The sequence below is a fragment of the Phaethon lepturus genome, unplaced genomic scaffold (genome assembly GCF_000687285.1).
Source record: "Phaethon lepturus isolate BGI_N335 unplaced genomic scaffold, ASM68728v1 scaffold49738, whole genome shotgun sequence".
Classification (NCBI taxonomy): Eukaryota; Metazoa; Chordata; class Aves; order Phaethontiformes; family Phaethontidae; genus Phaethon; species Phaethon lepturus.
Window position 1 is genome coordinate 5,982 of NW_010557890.1, and position 20,419 is coordinate 26,400.

The 20,419-nt window shown below is 41.4% G+C and overlaps 1 protein-coding gene across 1 annotated transcript in view; it reads right to left on the reverse strand.

Moving 5' to 3' along the window:
- DOCK10 (dedicator of cytokinesis 10) overlaps positions 1-20,419 on the reverse strand; it is a gene marked incomplete at its 5' end in the record, with an annotated part of 84,354 nt that overhangs the window by 1,303 nt on the left and 62,632 nt on the right. Inside the window, 14 exons of the mRNA XM_010292876.1 lie at positions 2,689-2,827; positions 3,157-3,257; positions 3,977-4,167; positions 6,384-6,594; positions 7,100-7,246; positions 12,454-12,459; positions 13,155-13,268; positions 14,200-14,322; positions 14,811-14,917; positions 16,649-16,747; positions 17,078-17,135; positions 17,852-18,067; positions 19,470-19,580; positions 20,151-20,333. Coding sequence (XP_010291178.1) covers positions 2,689-2,827; positions 3,157-3,257; positions 3,977-4,167; positions 6,384-6,594; positions 7,100-7,246; positions 12,454-12,459; positions 13,155-13,268; positions 14,200-14,322; positions 14,811-14,917; positions 16,649-16,747; positions 17,078-17,135; positions 17,852-18,067; positions 19,470-19,580; positions 20,151-20,333 — 1,806 coding nt within the window. The remainder of the gene's footprint in view (positions 1-2,688; positions 2,828-3,156; positions 3,258-3,976; positions 4,168-6,383; positions 6,595-7,099; positions 7,247-12,453; positions 12,460-13,154; positions 13,269-14,199; positions 14,323-14,810; positions 14,918-16,648; positions 16,748-17,077; positions 17,136-17,851; positions 18,068-19,469; positions 19,581-20,150; positions 20,334-20,419) is intronic.

Below are 20,419 nucleotides of genomic sequence, written 5' to 3' on the forward strand. Positions count from 1 at the left end.
GAAGTTCTTTTTAGCCTTGGTAATACTTATTTTCCCTGCTTACTTCTGTAAATACAGACTGAAAACCTGCCTTCTTCCATGGGGCACTATGTTGAAGCATCCACAGCAGAAACAGGGGTCATCTCCATTGACCATGCACCCATTAGCAGTGGAATAGAAAGCTCTCCCCTTCACAAAGCTCCCGGCGTAATCTTACGCCACCAACGCCCAGTTATCCCTGGTCAGGGCTGCCAGTCAACCACACCACATCCGTTACTCGGGCAGACATGACCACGCTGCCTCCACGTACAGCTTCAGTGCCTGAGCCAGCAACTCCGGCAGCTCTGGGAAGGAGCTGCTCCCACGCCGCGGGCTGGAGGAAGAGTACTGGCACTCAGGCACTCCCTGGCAGCGCCCAGCAAAGCCAGGGAAGCTGCAAGGAGAGCAGGGAAGTTGCAAGAAGGGGACCACGCTCACAGGACAAGGGAGTCTTGGCTTAGTCAGTACCTTTCTACACCACTTGTCCCTGGCCCTTCCATCCAGCCACTTTTGCTACTAAAGGCACATGCTTTTGCATTAGGCTGCTCTTTTTGAGCTGCCCCATTGCCCCAACTTCATGAGTAGGATCCTAAAGCGTCTCAACACCGCTCACGGACAATAAATCACATGTATCCCTCGTCTTTTTTTTTTTTTTAACTCCCTCAGCAAGGGAGCCATTAGACATGAAACTAAACAAACATAGCAAGTAGAAAAACAAGCAAGTGAGGAAAGTACATGACATTAAATGAAAAAATAGATGTAAGAAAAATGAACATACCACTTTTGGCTATAGTATTGAGGGAAATGTTAGACAGGGAAGAAGAGAAGCTGTATAAGCAAGGACCATGACAGAGCTGTCAGAAAAGAAAAACAAAACAAAACAAAAAAGAGAAAAACATATGGTGATGAAATAGTCACTGTCAATGGGTGAGCAAATAAAACCCTCTTGAATACAACAATGGGAAAGATGGCAAATCTTACTGGTGTAAAACACACAGCACAGTTACAATAGAGCCTCAAGCTTTCCAGCTGCGAGATAAATATTTCAGCCACGGTTTACAGCATGTGATTTCTCTGAGGCAATGCTCGGCTCAGAAGTAGGGAGTTCATGCATTTGTTGCAAGAGGACTGGAGTCTTCCCGAAAAGCCATGCTGCCTAGGAAACTGGGCTGTTGCTTACAAGGCTGTCCCACAGGGCTGCAAGTGGGAGACTGGTTTTCGGTGTGGACTTTCAAGTTCAGATGATTTGGGTTAAACAGACAACAACTTTGCTGGATTAACTCTTAACTTTACATATTAACATTGTTATATACAAGTAATTTTGTATTATTTAGTCTTTTCATTTACATGAAGAAAACTCAGCTCAGTGACATAAATACAGGTGTGAGTATTTAATAGAACTCACCAAATATTTTATGAATGCTGAAACTCATAGGCTGTTCATACCTCATTTAAATTGACCATACGTTTTCCATTCTTGTGGGGAATGTGCAAGAAATATGGTACTGCCTGTGTGCATTGACTGGATGGCCAAAATAACTTCCATGGGAGAGCCATGAACTTGGAATAACAAATGACACCCTTAATACTTGCGTACTTGATATAAGAAACAGTGATAAATATTAGTTATGATAAAATTACTGGAATGCTTGAGGTTCTCAAATCTTTATACACCTAAACAAGAAGGGAGCACAATTCACAGAACAGCAACCACCACTGAGCTTGACCCCCACCTGGCATACCAAGGCACACCAAGTCTTCCAAGCACTTTCATAGCTTTACACCCTATGGAAAACTAGCTCAATCCTATAGTAACAACAACGGGCCAAAATTTCTGGTAAATCCTTATTCTCCTCACACGTGAAGATGAATAATACAGCGTGGTCTAATGAGGAGCCAGTTAGACACTTCTGTGAGATGCCATCACTGATACCAATGGTTAAACAATGTCACTCTGTACGCAACCAGTGCTTATGTGTGCTATAGGCGCCTGGAAACACACTGCAACCGCTGGAGAATAAGTATTTCTCAGATGCAATCTAAGGTGTCCTACACACAAGCATGCACAGAAATAACTAAGCATGATTTGATTTGCACTTTAGTATGCAAATGTAACGTAGCCATGCATGCTCATCCTTCCGAAGCTGCTAACAGCTGAAATAGAGTTTTAACACGGCATGTATTTTGCCAGTGTACTTAAATGTAAAAAAATAAAAGAAGAAGGAAATCTTGCTCTGAAAGCTGAATAGAAATAGAAACTATACAGATACCTCCTCCAGTTATAAGCTGGGTCTTAAAAGCAATTTACTGTTTTAATTAAATACAACACAGCTGTAGGATAAAGCAGGCAACACATAAAACGCTACTTCAGCTGATTATATTTCTACACCTTTAGACCTCAGTCTGCATTTAGCCTCATGAACATTCAACTTTTCAATATGTAGCACGACAGGTAGAAAACAAATCTTTGTTGATCAGTCAGATTCAAGATATACAGTACAGCTGGATTTAAAAGAAAAAAGAGGGAAAAACACACAACTGTTTTCTTAGTGACTTGTTACACTTCCAGTTTTTACTTCTGGTATTTCGCTCTACAGCTTCATTTGTCACTAGAAGACACAATTAGCCACCCTCATTCAGCCCAACCAGCACCAAAATAGATGATCTAACCTGTTCATTCATAACTGCAGAGAGCTCGCTGAGCATGTCCTTATAATGAGACTTCATCTCTCCCTGATATTCAAATTGGTCCTCCTTAATAAGGCGTTCATTGACATCAAGAGCATGTCCACATGCTTCTGCAAATTGCCTGCAAGCACAAAAGCACAAAGAACCACCATACAAATTTTGTAGTTATCTATATAGATACAAACACACACACACACTACTGTACCTCTTCTCCCACTTGCAAATTACACCTTGTTAGAAGTGAATTTCAGAACTCGCCCTCAGATCAAGAGGAATGTAGGCTACTAGGACAGCCCAAAACTTCAGTAAATGCTTTCTTGGCAATGACTCGTAAGATAGTGTAAATGCACATGTAAATTAGCCTGGTTCGATTCAGACTGATTTCATGTTACACCTACTCATGCTACACCCTCCTGTGCAGAGGGTGGAAAGTCTAAACTTAATGCGTACCTGAAGATTTCCTTCAGAAGCTTAACTTGATTATCAGGGTATCTCTTAGCATTTGTCTCTTCCAGAAAAGCTCTAGCATAGGCCATTGGTCCAGCATTTACCTGGGGGAAAAATACAAAGATTAGGTGCAGAGAACAAGCAGTTTATCATCATTTTCTCTTGTGTCCCAAGGCTCAGGGACTGGCCTCAGGCAATCAAGACTGTGTGAAGAACATCATATCACTCCTCTTGTCAACTGGATGAAACCTGAAGAGTTTTACTGAAGAAAAGGGAGCTGGTCAGCCTCACACAACCTGCGAATCTCTGCTGGCCTTTGAAAGTCCTCAGCTAGTTAACCATCTAGAAAGCTACACATTTGAAGACATTTTAATGAGGGCACCAGAAACAGGCACTCCTCTCACCAATCCCAATTTTTCTAAGTAGGAAATGACAAAACTAATCCTAACAAAACTCCCTTTAAAGTATCTGCATGCTTGGCTGTGTGATGGGCTGTATTCTGAAGTGACATGTGATGGTCTTGTTTGAAAGGCCTTAACATTTCCTTAGAGAAGATTTGACTGAAATAGTTGTATTTGCACACAAATGATGACCAGCAGTCATCAACATCAGTGGAAAACTTTCCATTCTCTTACATTTTTAGAGCAGGCACCAACAGCAGTGGAATACAAGATATGACCAGAAATATAAAATAGACAAGACATGTCTGGAATGATGAAAATCAGAATAAAAATGTAGGTAGATGGGTTGCAAAAAAACAAAAGAAAAAAAAAAAAGAGAGGGAGAAAGAAAAAAAAAAAGAAAAAAGGCAAATTGTCATTACCTTGACACTGACACTTCCTTGGAGTTTGAGCTGCAGTCGGATCATGTCCACTTCTTCCATTGTGCAAAGCTGATTGAGCTCTGAGACTTTTTTGGACATCTCATCAATCGCTACTTCGATAGGGTTCAGCTCTGTGCTGGTTTGGCTTATGACTTGAATACGCTTCTTCACGTAGGGAAACAAGTGACTGGCTACTCGAAAGGAAGAAATGTATCAGAGAAATTCACCCAACAAAAGATATTTAAGAAAGCAAAACAATTGAGTCAAAGTACTAACTTTTGACTTTGTCAATCTCTCTATCAATATATATAAATTATGTTTTAATCAGCAAATGAGCGATGGTGACACAGCAGGTCCAAATTGAATTTTGATGTACCTGGCACTGGAAGAGCATTTCCTTTTGATTTCACCAGTTTGCTACTGAGCTCTTGCATATCCATGTGGCAAAAAGTTCTTGCCGTTCAGATTTTAGAATCCACAAATTTCTTCTTCTGAGTTAAAGCACCAAATTATAATCCCGTACTGAACATCAAACAGCTCAAAACATCCCATCAAACATATTTCAAGTTAGAGGCAAGAGCCTCTAGTTTAGCTGACTTGGGTATCCTTCACCCACACTATTAATACACACAATATTAATCATCCTTAAAGAAGTAAGGAGTTACTTTTAGTATTCTACCTAAATACTGCTATGGGAGCTGACAGAGGAATTACTCATCGTTAAAACCCCTTCCTCCCAGTCAAGGCCTTTTCATGGATCTCAAGGAGTTTGGCAAAGGTACAGTTATGGCACATTAAGCCTGGTCTAAGCTAACCATCTTTTCCCAATTGCCCTACACACTTTGGAAGGCCTCCCAAACTTCGTGCATGCTCTCCTCTGGCAAGCATCTGCTGCCAGTCAGCTCAGACCTAAATAAGCTCCAGCTTACAGGGTGCCTGTCTCCTTGCAGAGCAGGAAACCCAGGAGAGCTGGAAGCACGAGTTGCAACCAGGCACGGCAGAGCGCCAGGGATCCACAGACTGCAGCCAGACAGCACTTGTCCTCTGCGCAATGCAGGCAGCAGGCTCTGGAGCAGAGATGCTGAGCAGGTACTGTTCCAGCCACCCAGTACCTCTGCCCAAGCACAATTAACTTCCACTGCTCCTCCAGTCATACCAGTAAGCCTTGCTTTCTTCTCAAACTGGTTTCCTTTACAAGAAAAGCACTGAGGCAGGTGCCAGAGGGAAAAGCAGGGGAGAAGAGAAGGTCATCAAATTCCCACCTAACGCTGAAGATGGAGCCAGGCTGAGAGCACTGGGAGCCGACGACAGCATGCAATAACCTAGGCAAAATGTTCTGCTGGAATAGCAGCCCTCTCTGTTTTTGCCAGACATACCGTAACAGCTACACTTTCAAGTCAGCGAAACTACCTGCTTCAATACAGATCTCAAAACACCTACTGCTGCTCAAGCACTTAAAACAAACCACACACAAGCTGCTATTCCTTTCTTCTCCTCACAAGCAAAGCTGTGGCATGTAACAAGATGCCCCCAGACATCAGTGCATCTTTCCTGACTTGCCGGAACAAAACTTTTAGGCTACTATGCCTGTACTGTAAGCAGCTTGCTTCACTTTGCCCTTTGGGAGAAGCAGATGTGCTGAAGTTGGTGGGGAACTGGATTTTCTGTCACTCAGGAACTTTTGCTGTGAGCATCAGCCTCTCTGCTCACAGCTGCCCACGAGAACAATGCCTCCCTCTCAGACAGTTTCTCATGCTCCCAGCCAAAATTCAGACAGATCAAGTTTCAGTAGTAGTTTCATGACAGAAGCCTCTTTAAAAAGAGATTTCAATCATGACAAGGAACTAAACATTTACGTATTTAATATAGCTCAGTAAGAACAGACATATCTAGTGCTCCTGACATTCCTTAATGTCTTAAAACACCGACTGTGCCCACTGAGATGGAATCTTACCTCTCGCTTTAAAAAATTCTATATATTATACTTTACTCACATTTTGAACAAAAATTCCTATCTGCTAAGTTTTACTCTTCTTAGCAGAACAGGCACCCTCTTCTGCTTTTTCTTCGACCTGTTTATTATTAAAAGAACAATGGTTCTGAGCGCTAAGCTGCCTCCAGCAGAACCACTCCCAAATTACATCACTGCAAGAACAGTTAAGATGTCAATAATAATAAGGAAAAATAAGACAGCTCATGACTCCACAAAAGAAAATAACTTTCCCTAGAATGGTCACAAGGATTGCAAGAAAGCACATACTTTGCCAATGGACACATTGAAAAGATCATTTATTCTGCACAACATGCTGCGCCCACTGACGGCAGAAAACCTGGCACATGAAATGCACTGCTGGGCTTAGCTGGGAAAGGTGGTGTGGGAGCGGGGAAGCAGCCGGAGCAAACGTACTTGTCAGGATTGTGCGCCTCTTGCACTGCTCTTCTACACCTCCGTGCTTTTTTCCTGAGAGTGTGAAAGGCGTTTCAAACACAAAACGGTTGATGTTGTGGTGCATTTCAAAGTCGGTCTTTCGATCCTCAGCTTCTTTCTCTTCAAAGAAAGGTGTGACATATGTCACCTGGATGTAGGCATATTTTGGATCCAGGTCTTTGGGGTTGACCTGTGTAACAGTGGCAAACAATAAAATTCTGTTAAGTGCGACAAACTACCAAGGCGTCCGTTATATTTCTGATGCTTTTATCTATCATGGCAATACTGATCCAAACTGAGACTTCCAAATGTAATACTCAGGCCACCGATTAATACAAAGATATTTAACTAGGAGGCCCCTAAGAACAGTGAGACTTTTGAATATAGCCAGCGGCAAAAGCTAAATGAGAGAGAAAACAACCTGCTTCTGCATTGCAGTAAACATCTGCACGCTCTCTGCAGGCGTACACTGGCATATGCTCTCTTCCCACTGACTCTGATGCCCTGCTGTAACATTGTCATTTCCATGCAGCACCTGCCACGCTATAAGGTGAGGGTCCTTTTTTGGTTCTAATACTAGACCATAGCAGTTTACACACACACACTCAGTTCACATTCATTCAAAACACCGCTCTCAAAACGTGAGCCACACACTCGCTTCTACCCCTCGCACAAGAACCGCACGTCTTTTGCACCTTGTTGGAATCCTGGATGATCTTCACGTTATCTATTCCAAACTTGTCTGCATAAAGTTTCATCAGCCTCTGAGAGATCTCAGACAAGCCAGTTAATTTGGGTTCTTTATAGATATATTCTTTACCTTCCTCTTCTTCAAAAAAACCCTGTTTGGAAAGAAATGGAAGGAGGCAGTGAAGACAACAGGCAGGGCAAAGCCTGAATGAGGTGCTTACATCAGGAATCAAGGTTGCCTGTATACCCACCAGAGCCTCCAGTATGCCGTTTCCAGCACCTAAGGTAAAAGCTTACCTCTCTCCACCCCTAGCAGACACATACCTAGATAACTGCGCTTATACTGGTTTGGTATATCCTAAGTTACCCAGGAACTAAGTTGTACACATTTATTTATGTAAGAGACCTAGCTGTTTAATGACTTAAAGTGCTTTCTTGAGAACACTGATGTGTGTATGGTGAAAAATGCTAATGAATTAAAAATTCGACATTAAAAAATCCTTTAAATTTTAACCATTTGGTTAAATTAACTATTTCAGAAGCACTATGCTAACAGAACGTGAGTGCCACAGCTGATCACTGGATGCCCAGCCAAGCTGGGGTGCGTGCAGCATGCCACCTCCAGTGCCTCCTATGTGGGAGCTGCACGTGCAGGCAAAGGTTGGGCACGGCACGGGGCACTGCTGCCCGCGGCCACGTGCAGGGCGCTCCTGCCGACAGTGATGCGCAGGGCCGTGGCACGGGGAGCTCCTGTGAACCTGTCTGCATCTGTCCAGGGCAGCTGAAGAGGAACTCTGGTGGCATCCTGAGAGGCCATATGGAATTGCAAAATTTTCACAGACAATTAGTAAATGATTTACATTTGAAAAGGAAAAAAAAAAAAAAAATGACGACACACAGACTGTGCTCCTTTGCAGAAAGCTCAATCTTGTTAAGGTCATTTACTTACTACACTGGATGGACTTGGCAGAGCTTTAATAAAAGGCTCCACTGAAGAGCTGAACAAGAATCTGTCAGGCTTCTGAAGAAATGCCGACCTCAGAAAATTAGCACAGATTGCATCACATGCAGGTGAGACACCCAACTGCTACATGATGAACATGTACATCAACACTCCAGAAGCTCTCCAAGCTGAGCAGAAAGCAGCAGGTGCCCCATTAACAAGGACTGTATTTATCTCAACATCATAAGCAGCACCAGCCCTCCTCCTACGATTTCATATGCTGCTGCTGAAGTCTGGCAGTATTAACCGCTGCAGCTGGACCCAGCGCCTCCTCCTTTCACCTTAACGCAAAGTGACCCAGAGAAAAATACCTGAAGCTGCAGGCATAAAGGGGAAAGGAAGACAGCATTAATGATGTCAGACCCAAGGGCCTTTAAACTTAATACAACGTGGCTTTGACAGCTAGTTCTATAATATGCCTAGGCAAACTGCCATCTGTTGAAAAAGAGAGAAGCACAAATGAATGAAGTCAAGAGATACCCTCAGAATCTCTTTGGAAGGTAGTCATGCAAAATCCAGCCTGTTCATGTCGAAGTGTATTTCAACTTTGGCCACTAAAATTACAGACTAGGCAAATCTTCACAGAAAAATATGCAGAATTAAAATACATTAGCTGTAAATTTCAATGTTTGTTTTGGAAAAAAACCCTAAGCTTTATTTCAATAGGGATTAACAGATATGTGCATCTCAGGCTTCTCCTTCAGTGTGGAAAAGGAGCAATATAATTGTCTTTTAATCTCGCAAGTGCCAACAGCAACGTGGGCATTACTGGAAACCAATGACTAATAGCAGCAATAGCAGCTTGTCTGATAGTATCGTAATCAGTCTCACAGTGACATTCTAACATTACACAATTTTTAAATTGATAATATTGTTAACTCCATAGGCATATGAAGAACTTCACAGGTAATTAGAGAACAAATCTAGAGCTCAAAAGCTGATACCCTATAAACATTTACTGAGCTGGGCAGGCAATTGACTTTCTACTGATTTCACTGGGAAAAGATCTACAGGATCATAACCTGGTTTCTGATCTTGTTTCCACCGAAGCAAAACTGCTTTATGTGGGAAAACCTTATTACTCTCATGCAACCATACTCAAATATGCTACTCAGGACTGCTTCTGTCAAAAAACATCTGTTCTCTTTTACTATTCCATCTTTTCAACAAAAAACCTTCTTGCTTTCCAAATTAATCACATAGAAAACTACAATATAGTTCATCCTCTTAAACATTGATTCTGTGTATGTTTGCATGCTGGAACACAGTGTTTACATGTAAGTGCCAAATCTCCATGCTGATGCTGCATGGCACAAGAAGATGATATCTGTATTAATGGTTTTGATTAAAAAAAAATACCTGAAAACAAACAACGAACAGATTTAGTCTAGTCTCTAATGCAAGAGGCATCATTTAGGTACATATTCCCTACAGTATTTCAGCTGACAAGCTGAAGTTAATTGTGAGCTATAAATAATCATGTCTTCCATATGCTATATGGCTGGCAAAGACTATTTAATGTAAGATTAAATACTTTTTAGGAGACAAATATCCTCCAATTTCAGGATTTTAAAATATTAAGCAGCCAAGGTCACATTATCAATGCATATCCCTAGATTATTTTCGTACTGGTTGCTTTTGCCCTGCAAGAACGATGCAGCCTTACAGATGAAAATTATTACATGGAGCAGCCAAACGTAACAGAAGGGAGACGACCTCCCAGACAGTAGGTTACTGGTTTCCACTGAGCTCTGATGTGCTGAGAGTCAAGTCGTGACCTGGCACTATCACCATGGGAGTGCTGAAAAAGTCCTTCTTCCTCCCCACATGCCCTCAGACACAGCCCTTGGAGCTCACAGTAAATCAGACTCTTCTCTGCCCTTTGCTAGAAGGGTACACGCTGCCCTGCAGCTGATGTGCCAAGCTAAAGCCTTCTGCTTTACCTGCCAAGAATTAGCTTTTAATGGATCCCTCCCTGTCTGTATCGAGTGAGCATCACCTCCTAGGGTGAGTGAGTGTATTGCACTCTTTGGTAAGGAAGCTACAGGTGTTTTACCACGTTTGGAAAAGGGGACACATCTTCTGATCTTCAGATGTAAACCCGCAGTCAGCTTACTGCTATGAAAATCTGCCCTCCAACTTCTACAGTTTCTTGCACAGGCAGGCTAACAAAACCTCAGCTCTACCTCTACCTAACACTGCTCTGAAAACCAGCCTTGAATGTCTTTGCTTATCAGCACAATACAAGTTTTCAGCTCCTTGACACATTTAACAGATTTGTTTGTTTAGTTTTTTTTTTTAAATTCAAGAAAGATCTTGTCTTCTCAAAGCACTCATCTGTAAATAAAATCATAAGCACTGGCTAGTATGGCCACTTGGTGGTGCAATGAGATGTTGTCACCACGGCCCTTAACAGAGGTTGCAGTCTAAAACAGCCACTGCCGTGAGATCTGGCGCTCTGAACTGGCAAATAAAGCTCTCTGGCAAAAACAACCAGCTACACCCTCCCTAAGGACTACATTCATTCACATCATCCTTGCAGAGGGTCCCTGCAGCAATGCAGTAACCAAATGCTGTCTCTGCCTTTGCATGAAGAAAAATGGTTTTCAGGTGCAGCTTGCAGATTTTATTTTTTCACTAAGAATCCCCCAAATTCTCCCTGCAAACAGTATTTGCAATATTCTTTTGTCCTTTAATCTGCTTTCCCTGCAGTTTTTGTTTCAGTTAAGAAACAGCAGTGCTCCATTTTTACAAAACATATATATGTATGTATTTATTATTGATGCAATAGATGAACAGTTTTAATGAATAAATGCATGTGTAATAATGCATTTTTTATATGTGTGTGCTTACATATGTACCTACCCACAGGCATTTTATAGAACACCGTATGTGTAAGACTAAAAAGGAATCTCATACCTGCATGCTGAGTTTCCTTCTGTGCCATTTCCTTTGTAGGGGCCTAAGCAGAGCGATTCAGATTGCTTTACACTGGTTTAACTGTATAACACTAACAAAACCTGCAACCATTAGCTTTTGGGAAGTGTGCAAAATCTGTCAGAAGCACAGAAAAGGGAATTGCTTTTAATGATTTAAATGAATTGGGCATTGAGACTGTTTTCAGCATGGAGGCCTGCAATACTCTTGCCAACAGAAGGACCGAAAGGCCCCATACCTTTCCACTTGCACAGCCAAAATGGAGGCAAGCGGCACATGGGAAAAAGGAACTGACAGAAATACAGAAAGGAAACCTTCCAAAGGGAAAAATATGCAGGCACAACCAGGATATGGGAACAGACTGTTCTGTCTGTCTCTCCTTCCAGGTCAAGCTTCATCTGTAGCAAACATACCTGCCGTGGTGCTTTGTGTACTGGTAAGCCCTCCTTAATCAGTTCTGCACGCCCACTCCTATTTTCCTTGGTAAATGAGGCACAAGTAACTCTGATGGGAATGATCCACCTTTAATTATTTGCACTGTGCCATACGTTTTTGTCACTATGCCTCTGCAAAGAGCAATACAGAGCAGTCCCACTTTCCACCACATAAAATCTCTTCTGCAGAAGGAAAGGAGGAAGCTGTGCTTGTTTGCATCTAGAGCTCAGTGTCTGGAGGCACCAGGGAACAGATCGAGCAATACGCAGCTATGAAAAAGTCATATGCTTTCGAGCACTAAAGCTGTTTAAATGAAGTTGCCCTTGTGGCACTGGCAGCTGGAAAGTCATTGCACTGTAACGGAGATTTTTTAACCCAGTTCAGCAACACTGCTGCAGCTGAATTACCCACTTACAAGTAGCTGCCTCTGGGAGAGCCCTGGCAAGAAGCCGCAAGTAGCAGAGTCCCATTTCCCCCTCTGCTGCCGCCATTTTGAGGAAGGACTCGCCATTGCCCTCCGACTCCCAATTTGCTCGCTCCTACGAGGGACTGTGAGGCCCATGGCCGCAGCTTGCCTGGAGCGCTCCAGCTATCACCGCCGAACGCGGCAGACTGCACAGGCCAGGAGAGCAGGCTTGCATTCAAACAGCACGAATGCCACGCCGAGTTTTTCAACAGAGGAGGAAGGGCTCCAATCCCACTCCCAGCGAAGCTGAGAGAAAAACTTTCACTGAGATGAGATGACACAGCATTGGGCCCCATGGAGCACACACAACACGGCGACAGGTACAGCTCGGTAATCCAGGTAACTGAATGAACAAAAATTAGTTTGCAGGATGCAACAATGAATGGAACAATGTTATTTCATCTGCCATGAACCAAAGAATCGAGAGAACAGGGAAGTTAATGTTAAGTAACAGTACAGGGAAGGATGGAGGATGTGTGAGGAGAATTAAACAAAACATGCAAAAGAACTAGACTTACCACAGCCTTGAATAAGATCAAAAGGAGAAAAGAGCAAATTTTTGCATTAAAATCTAATTAACAAACAGAATGATTCACATCAATCTGTTGTTTACACACCTTATTTTAGAGTAAAGGAAATTGTGTGCTTGCCAAAACCAGGTCTTAAGAACATGCTTGACTGCTGCACTGGTTTGTAGTGGAAGAAAGCACAGAATAATGCTTTGAGGATGCTAAAAGCACAGCAGAGGGAATAAAACTACTCTACAGTATATTGCACAGAATCAGAGGTGGCCTGAAAGCAGAAGCCAGAGTCAGTGAGAAACACAACAAAACATCTACTGCAAACTGCTCTGCTTTAAGCTCTATTTGAAGAGAGGGCCATATATCAGAGATGTCTTATCTGGTTTCATTTAAGTTATACTCTGAAAAAAATCATCCTGCCTCAATCTCAGTTTTGCTTGATGAAGTCAAGAACCAAAGCTGACGTGCAAGTCTGTTCTCCATTACTACTAAACACACAGCAGCAGTTTACACAGATGCAACTGAATGCACTCTCTCCTGAGTAAAATCCTCCTTGGAGTCTGAGCCATGAGACACTTCTACCCCATGATTCACTGCCAAGTGTTTCCCTGTTTTAGCGTCCTGAAATACATCAGGACTAGAAGAATGTGGCTGAAATCTGGGAATCCGGGGAAACAAAAGAACACATGTTGACTTACCTGCCCATAAAATGCAACACGGTAATATCGCCCAAAGAGACGTTTTTCAGAGTTCACTACTTCTGCAACTTTCAGGTATGAACGGTGGATGTCGTAGTACAAATCCGACAGCCTCTACATTAAGACAGAAGGAGAGCAAGGAGAAGTGAGAGAGCGCGAGTACTTTGGGAAATAACACAAAGGCTCTACACAAGCACGGCTTGTCTTAACTGGATTACCAAACCTTTGCGAAGATGGCTGTACATGCTAAGGGTTAACGTTGGCAGCAGTCACTAAAGATTCATTTCAAGGTTTCTGTCATCTTTTGAGCACAGTATGTGGCAGCAGGTGCCTTTGTGTACAGAGTCACACAGGCACGCAAGCAGCCCACCACTGGGCAGAGGTAGGGACCTACTAAGTGGTCAGAGAACCCAAGTGTCCTATATGCGGGAGAGAGCAGGGTGCCAATAACTCCAGTCAGCTCCCAACCCCATGCGAAGATGTGCTATCCACAATTACCACTAAAAAGCGCTTTCTTGGGACAGTAAACCAGAATTTCAACTAAGTTTAAATCTGAGGACCTGCTTCCTCAGCATACAGCTTATAGCTACCTACTTCTTTGCTTATTTTAAATTTAAAACCAGAAAAATCAGTAAATGAGATTATCATCTGGTTATCCATTATGTATTGAAATTGCCAAGTAAATGAGAAACTAAGAAGCCCTGGAATTGTGAAGAGATCACACAATTTATCAGCAGTTTTGAAACTTAAATACAACACAAATGTGCTCTTGGTTTAAAAGCACATGTAAAAATTCACATCCACTAGCTAACAGAAGAGGCTTGTTTGAAAAGTTTTTGTTCATTTACTGTTGTATTGATGCTGAAAAGAGGAGGGTAAGGTACCAAAGTTTTTCACTTACTCACAGTATAAAGCATTAAATAGAGAAATTACGGACAGGAAGAAAAAAACATTCCGTTTAAAGAGAGCACTTCCCCCCCCCCCCCAAGAATTTTGATCTTTACTGTTGTCTTAAGATAATTTAAAAAACAAACAAACAACTTACTTTAAAATCCCTCTGCTTCTCAAAAACAGCAATGATAGGCTTGTTAACCTCAGCAATAAGCTCATATCTCTCAGACTTCCACAGGTATTCAACACACAACTCCAGCTGCTCCACAAGAATATTCTGCAATTCCACAAATACAAAGAGCTCAGTGACTCGACAGCTGGTGGCATTTAATTAATAGCAATGCAGCAAAAGGACATACTCAGTATTTTCATTTTTGTTCTATGTCTTCTATATTAAGGTTTATTTCAATGACACAATGTTTAATCAGGTATTGGTGAGCTACCTCCTCTTTAGATTAAAAACCCCTGAAATAACAGTAACATGAAAATATTTGAATACTTGACATCTCATTCAGAAGAATGGTTTGCTCTGTGGGCTCCCCCCTGCCCTAACTTCCAGCGCTGGTACTTAATGTTCTGGTTAGCCAAACACCTACCCCAGCTATTTAGTACAACAGCTATGGCATTTCACTCAAAAGTTATGTGCCTTTTAATACTATGTGAAATACACTCTCACTGTAATTTGTTGTAACACGCACAGGCATCCATTAGAAATAACACCCTCTGTTAATATAGAGCAAGTATATAAATGTTAATGCTGCTGACCTCATTATAGGGAGTATCTTGCATCCCAGAGTCTTCCTTCATAGCACCTTCTTCTTTAATGTTGGGGGTAATGCTCAGAAAAGCAGGCCATCCCATGGAAAATAAGCCTTGAAGTGTAAGTCATAAGAATGTCAATTAATGACTGAATAACCACATAATTCAAAAAGTTATTGGATGCTATTAAAAGAGAGCTGATTTTGTCTGACTGGATTAGTTACTTTTTTCACAGCCCAACTGATGAGAAACACAAATGGAACTGACTGAATTTATGAGACTATTACACGTTTTCTCTATGATATAAATCCATTTGTCCAGGTAAAGGGTAACTAACATTTTCCTGATGCAGTATTATTCCTCTCTTTAGCATTTCAGTTCCTTAGCCGTGCAATACTGTCAGCCCTTATAAAACTATGCATGCAGCACTCTTCTATACAGGAATTGCTGTTGCAGGCTGAGGAGAGACAATTCATACTCATGAAACCAATGCTGTAGCTCCCATCCTGACCTCCAGGCACTTAACACCACAAGCTGGGACCTGCACTCATCCCACTCACCGGATTTCCAAAGCAAGAGGGGCACAGTTGCCCAGGGCTTGCTGCAGCCGATGGGGAGACGGCCGCTCCGGAGCACGCTGTGCCTTTGCTGGCTCGAGGACACCCTGGCAGCGGCTCTCCTTATCCTGCTCAGGGTCAGCAGGGCGACCGCAGCCCTAACCGAGGAACTCTCCTGTAGAAAGCTCAGGCCAGTGGCAGAAGCTGCTGACATGGGAATGCTTCAAGGACTAAAGCCGAGCTTACGTTTAATACTTGCTAAGCTGGGGCCTTAGTGCAATGGTTGCAGAAAGAAGAACTTACACAAGCACTGCACATTACAGATCAGGCAGAGTCTACCACTCTTGAATGGCAAAAGTAAACCTGCCAGTGGAGGCGATGAACTCCTGACACAGTTTGTGTTCAATTTAAAAGTAGAAAAATGATAGTAAGGCACAATTAAAAAGGTAACCTTTACACATTGGGACAGAGAGACTCCTTCCCCTTTGTCAAGTTTTGAAAACCATTTAAACATAGGTTTAAAATGACCCACAAGTTCTTCACCTACTGTGATCTGTCATTCATGCAAAGTATTTTACCACTAGTGAACCATCTCCAAAATACTGCTCTTCATAGGAAGTTTCCTTCTAAAAGGATGTATTTTCCCATCTCACCCACAGATGCTTCCAAGTGTATCAGAGAACGATGGTCTTTCCAAAACTAACAGTTTTCTGTTCCCCAGATATCTGCCCTTGCCCCCCAGAATTGCTCTTTGTGAAAACTGCTAAAATATCTCATGCTGAGAATTACTTTGAAATACACATTTCATAAACTAACCACTGGCATAGAAACATTCAATAATAGAAGCCTGCACTGCACTTCTCTAATAAGGATCACAGTTTTTTTTTTTATAAAATCTTTATCTATACTCTTAGATATGGATAACCAGATATTAATTCCACCCTCACGCCCTCCCAGCTTTGGATAGTCAAGGAATTGGACATGGATTTGTGTGCTAAACAGCAACTGATTTGAGAGGGATTTCTGTTGCCGATGAAGAGCAGACTGCTCTCTTGCTGAAAAAGCCTTTAAACAGAGACATTCTGAGCAATTCATCAAACCAGCCAAAGAGCATCAGGAAAGTAACATACAATATTTCTGACATTACTTGCTTGCTATTAGAGCCATCAACATGCACTATAAATATTTTCATTTTGGTAGATATTTTTCCAGATCAGCTGGAGAACAGTAATTTGACTCCCTAATTATGTTATTGGACCCATGAACAGGCATGGTTAGAGCACTCACTTCCTCCATTGTGAGTTGTTAGTAACACATTACTATCAGAGACTTGACCATCTTCCAGGAGCATACGTGAGGTACAAATCTTTTCCATTTTCCAGTAACCTATGATAGTGTAAGATGGTATTAGTACACTGCTACTGGTATGTGTTAATACATGCATATCTAATAACAACAGACTAACAAGTGAAGCATTCTCTTTTAGCACTAGCTTACTAAACATTTAATTAAACCCCTTTACACAAAACACACACTTTCACTATTCCAGTGCTAATACTAGCATTTATGATATATTTTAAAAATAAAGTATTTGGGAAGAATTCCAGCAGCGTTGAGTACTTTATATATATAAAAAGGAAAGCAGGACAGCTAAAAATTATTTTCAACAATACTGTTTAATAGATACATAGTTGGCTCTGAATATGTTGATCTTACCCTTTCTTTTCAGGTACTCTGCAATGAGAGCAGCAATATGAATATAGCACATAGCAGCCTGTAATGAGAGACCAAGATACACGTACACGTTAAAGTACACTATGACTTACAGCATACATGGGAATAAAGAGCACATACATTCATCACTGTCAAGTCATGCTGCAAAACAGGGAAGACAAAATTTATATAACCATTTAAGAATATAAAGGATTAAATGATGAAATCCTTCTTGAGTGTTAAATTCACTAGGTGTTCTAGATAAAAGCATAGATTTGCTCAAGAAAACCATTAACATTCCTTAGTAAAGAAGATATTCCTGGGTTATGCACTGGAGTTTTGCATCACCCATTTAGTTTTTGATGAAAAGGACAACACATTATAAATGAAGCTCATTTCCTATGCCATAGTGGGGAGAAGAAAATCCTTTATGTAAGTTATGCACTGCTCATAACCTCATTTACACTACAGCTACTGTGCCTGCTAGGGTTAAGCAGCAGAGATGCTAATGTGATACTGACCACAGCTTCCCTGTCAGACATTTTCAAGTCTTGCTCAAGACTTGCATGTATCAGGTAGTCAGGATTAGGCAAACTGGGATAATTAGCACATCACATCTCTAGGTGTTTTTCAAACCTGTCTTCCTCTAGTTTAAAGTATATGAGAGACACTGTATGATTCTCTTGAATCACTACTGTTGTCTGTCTTTCAGAGCCCTTGTCATCAGAAATCTCAGCCTAAAGACAAATGGATTTCCTAGTCATTTATTTATATTACCTCCGACAAATCTCCATTTCTTGCATGAATCTTGGCCATGCTTTCAAGCCATGTCCTACGTAATTCAGGTGTGCTGGCATATGAATTTGCTAGGCTGTACTGCAGATCCACAAGCATCTCGGGGTCTTTCTCATGCTCCTTCATCTGAGCTGTGGCCATTAAAACCGTTCTGATGCGTTTCGTCAGATCCTTCACCTCTGCTGGGAAATTAATGTTCTTTGGGAAAGATAAGCAATACATCACTAAAACCATCCAAAGAGCCACATGCAGCACCCCTGAATGCGCTAAAGTCCTACTTATGGAAGACCTTCCTCCCCTTCCCTAATTCAGTAGGCTTTGAAGCAGAGTCACAGTTCTACAGCACGTACACGTTGTACACAAATCCTTGACTTTTTTTACTGAGGTGTCATAGCACCTACTAGATATCCCACGCAGTCAGCTACACCACCGTCTGTAGGCAGCAACTCCGCTCAAGTCAGCAAACGGAAACATTTGTTCCTCGGTCGCTCACTGCATCCAGACCTGGATTCTCGTACACTTTGAGCTGACAAACAGAACCGTGCGCTATAGATTATCCTGCTTAACTACACTCACAGCATGTTTCACTGCAGTGAATAAAGCACAACAGTCTGGCTCCTGGCCTTCTCGCACTGCACAAGATTAAAACAGAGTCCTTGTATTACTCATATCAGCTGTTGTCAACATATTTAAGTGAGCTCTGTAGTCTCTCTTTATCAGATGGGCGATGAAATACATTTCTATTTTCAGACTTTTTCCTCTCATTCCCTTTGTTTAAAAGTAAAAACATCCAGAAAAAATTAAATGAAATTAAATGCTTCCTCCTCTACGTGACACAGAGATGAACATGTTACAGAAGCAGCGTGACTGACTGCAGTACTGGGAAGTCAAAGCTGGACTTTGAAAACAAATACAATTGTAACTGCATCTTATTAAATAAGACATCAAATTACTTATGCTAACTATCAACCAATTTGCTTACACCAACTTTATTACTAACCTCAGTGGAGATACCCTAAAGTCATGTTCAGAGAAAGTAAAAAAACCCCTCAATGTATAAAATTCAAAGTGCATGTTGACAAATGTTTGGACAGGAATTGTAAAAATTAAAAACTGGGATCTCTTTCCAACACCTTTAGTACAAGACAATTAATATAATAACAATGGTAACTAATCTAAGAGCTAAGTGCCTTTTTCAGGCTGTTACAAAACCGAACTGCTGTGCATGTTTCTGCTACACATTTACTGAACAGACTAAAGAGACAGTTTGTAGACTAAACATTGTCAACTGTAGTTGTGTTTCATTAGACACAATGCACAATATCTTCTCTGACATCAGGCAAACAAATAAAAAGAGCAGTGAATAACAAATAATACAATTTTAAAATAAAAATATTTTTTCTTTTAAAAATTATTTTCAATTACTAAGCTTCTGAGTCACAAACATCTTCATGAACTTCAGGCTGCCTGAAAAAGGCACACTAGGAATGCATAAATTACCGTCTAATAAAAGACAGCAATTTTATTCACTGAAACACTTGCTCTTCTGAAATTGTTGACCTTTTGCAAGAGGTAGTGATTGACGAAAAATGTTTCTTACTTTCATCTGCTTGTCTCCATTAGCGAAATTATTAATAATTGCAAGCGAATGTTGAAAACGAGATCCGCCAATCCCGGCATCTGCTATCAGCTGGCTCACTGCTTTGATGAGCTGTATGGGGGGGTGCAAACACAGGGTGCAATTAGCAAAGAAAATCAAAGTTTCTGAATAGTTTTTAATCCCTATTTTAGTATGACTTGATGTACCAGGCTAGCAGAGATGCACTTTTATACCTGTCTTAAGATAACATATACAAACACAATGACTGTGAGTAATCTTTCCAACGTTTGTAATCGCTCACATTTTGCAGTATAAGCTCACTGTTACTGGACTTTACATTTCTGTTACTATACTATCTGATTCTGTTTAGTTCCTTCATCAGCTATGTCCTCACTGCAGTAAGCAATGCACATGAATCAAGAACAGCCATTTATCTGGCTATTTATTGGCTAGAGTGGCTAGATTCACAGCTGTTGTGTCTCCCTGGACCAGAGCCAAGCAGCGCAAGAACAGCAGAGAATCCAGCCCAGTGTCTTCAGACTTGGCATGAAAATCAAGCTGCCACAGAGAATTGCCTGTCTGAGGACTTCAAAAGAATTGCTTTGCTACAATGCATAAAAATAGTAATGATAAAAACCAATGCACATCAGCTAAATACTGATGATCTCACACTTCACTTACCTGTAGATGGGATCTGACTATTGATTTCTGCTTGTTAAATTCAAAGTTCTTTCTCATGAAAAAATAAAGAAGAGCAGATGCCTCTGTCTGAGTTGAACGTGACCTATGGTTACAACACTTCAGGATTTCGTAGCACAGTGAACCGCAGAGATCTGCTTGTCCTTGGAAGAAAGCTGATGGGAACTATTGAAAAAAACACGTGAATATAGAATCATAGAATTACAGAATAGTTTGGGTTGGAAGGGACCTTTTAAGGTCATCTAGTCCAA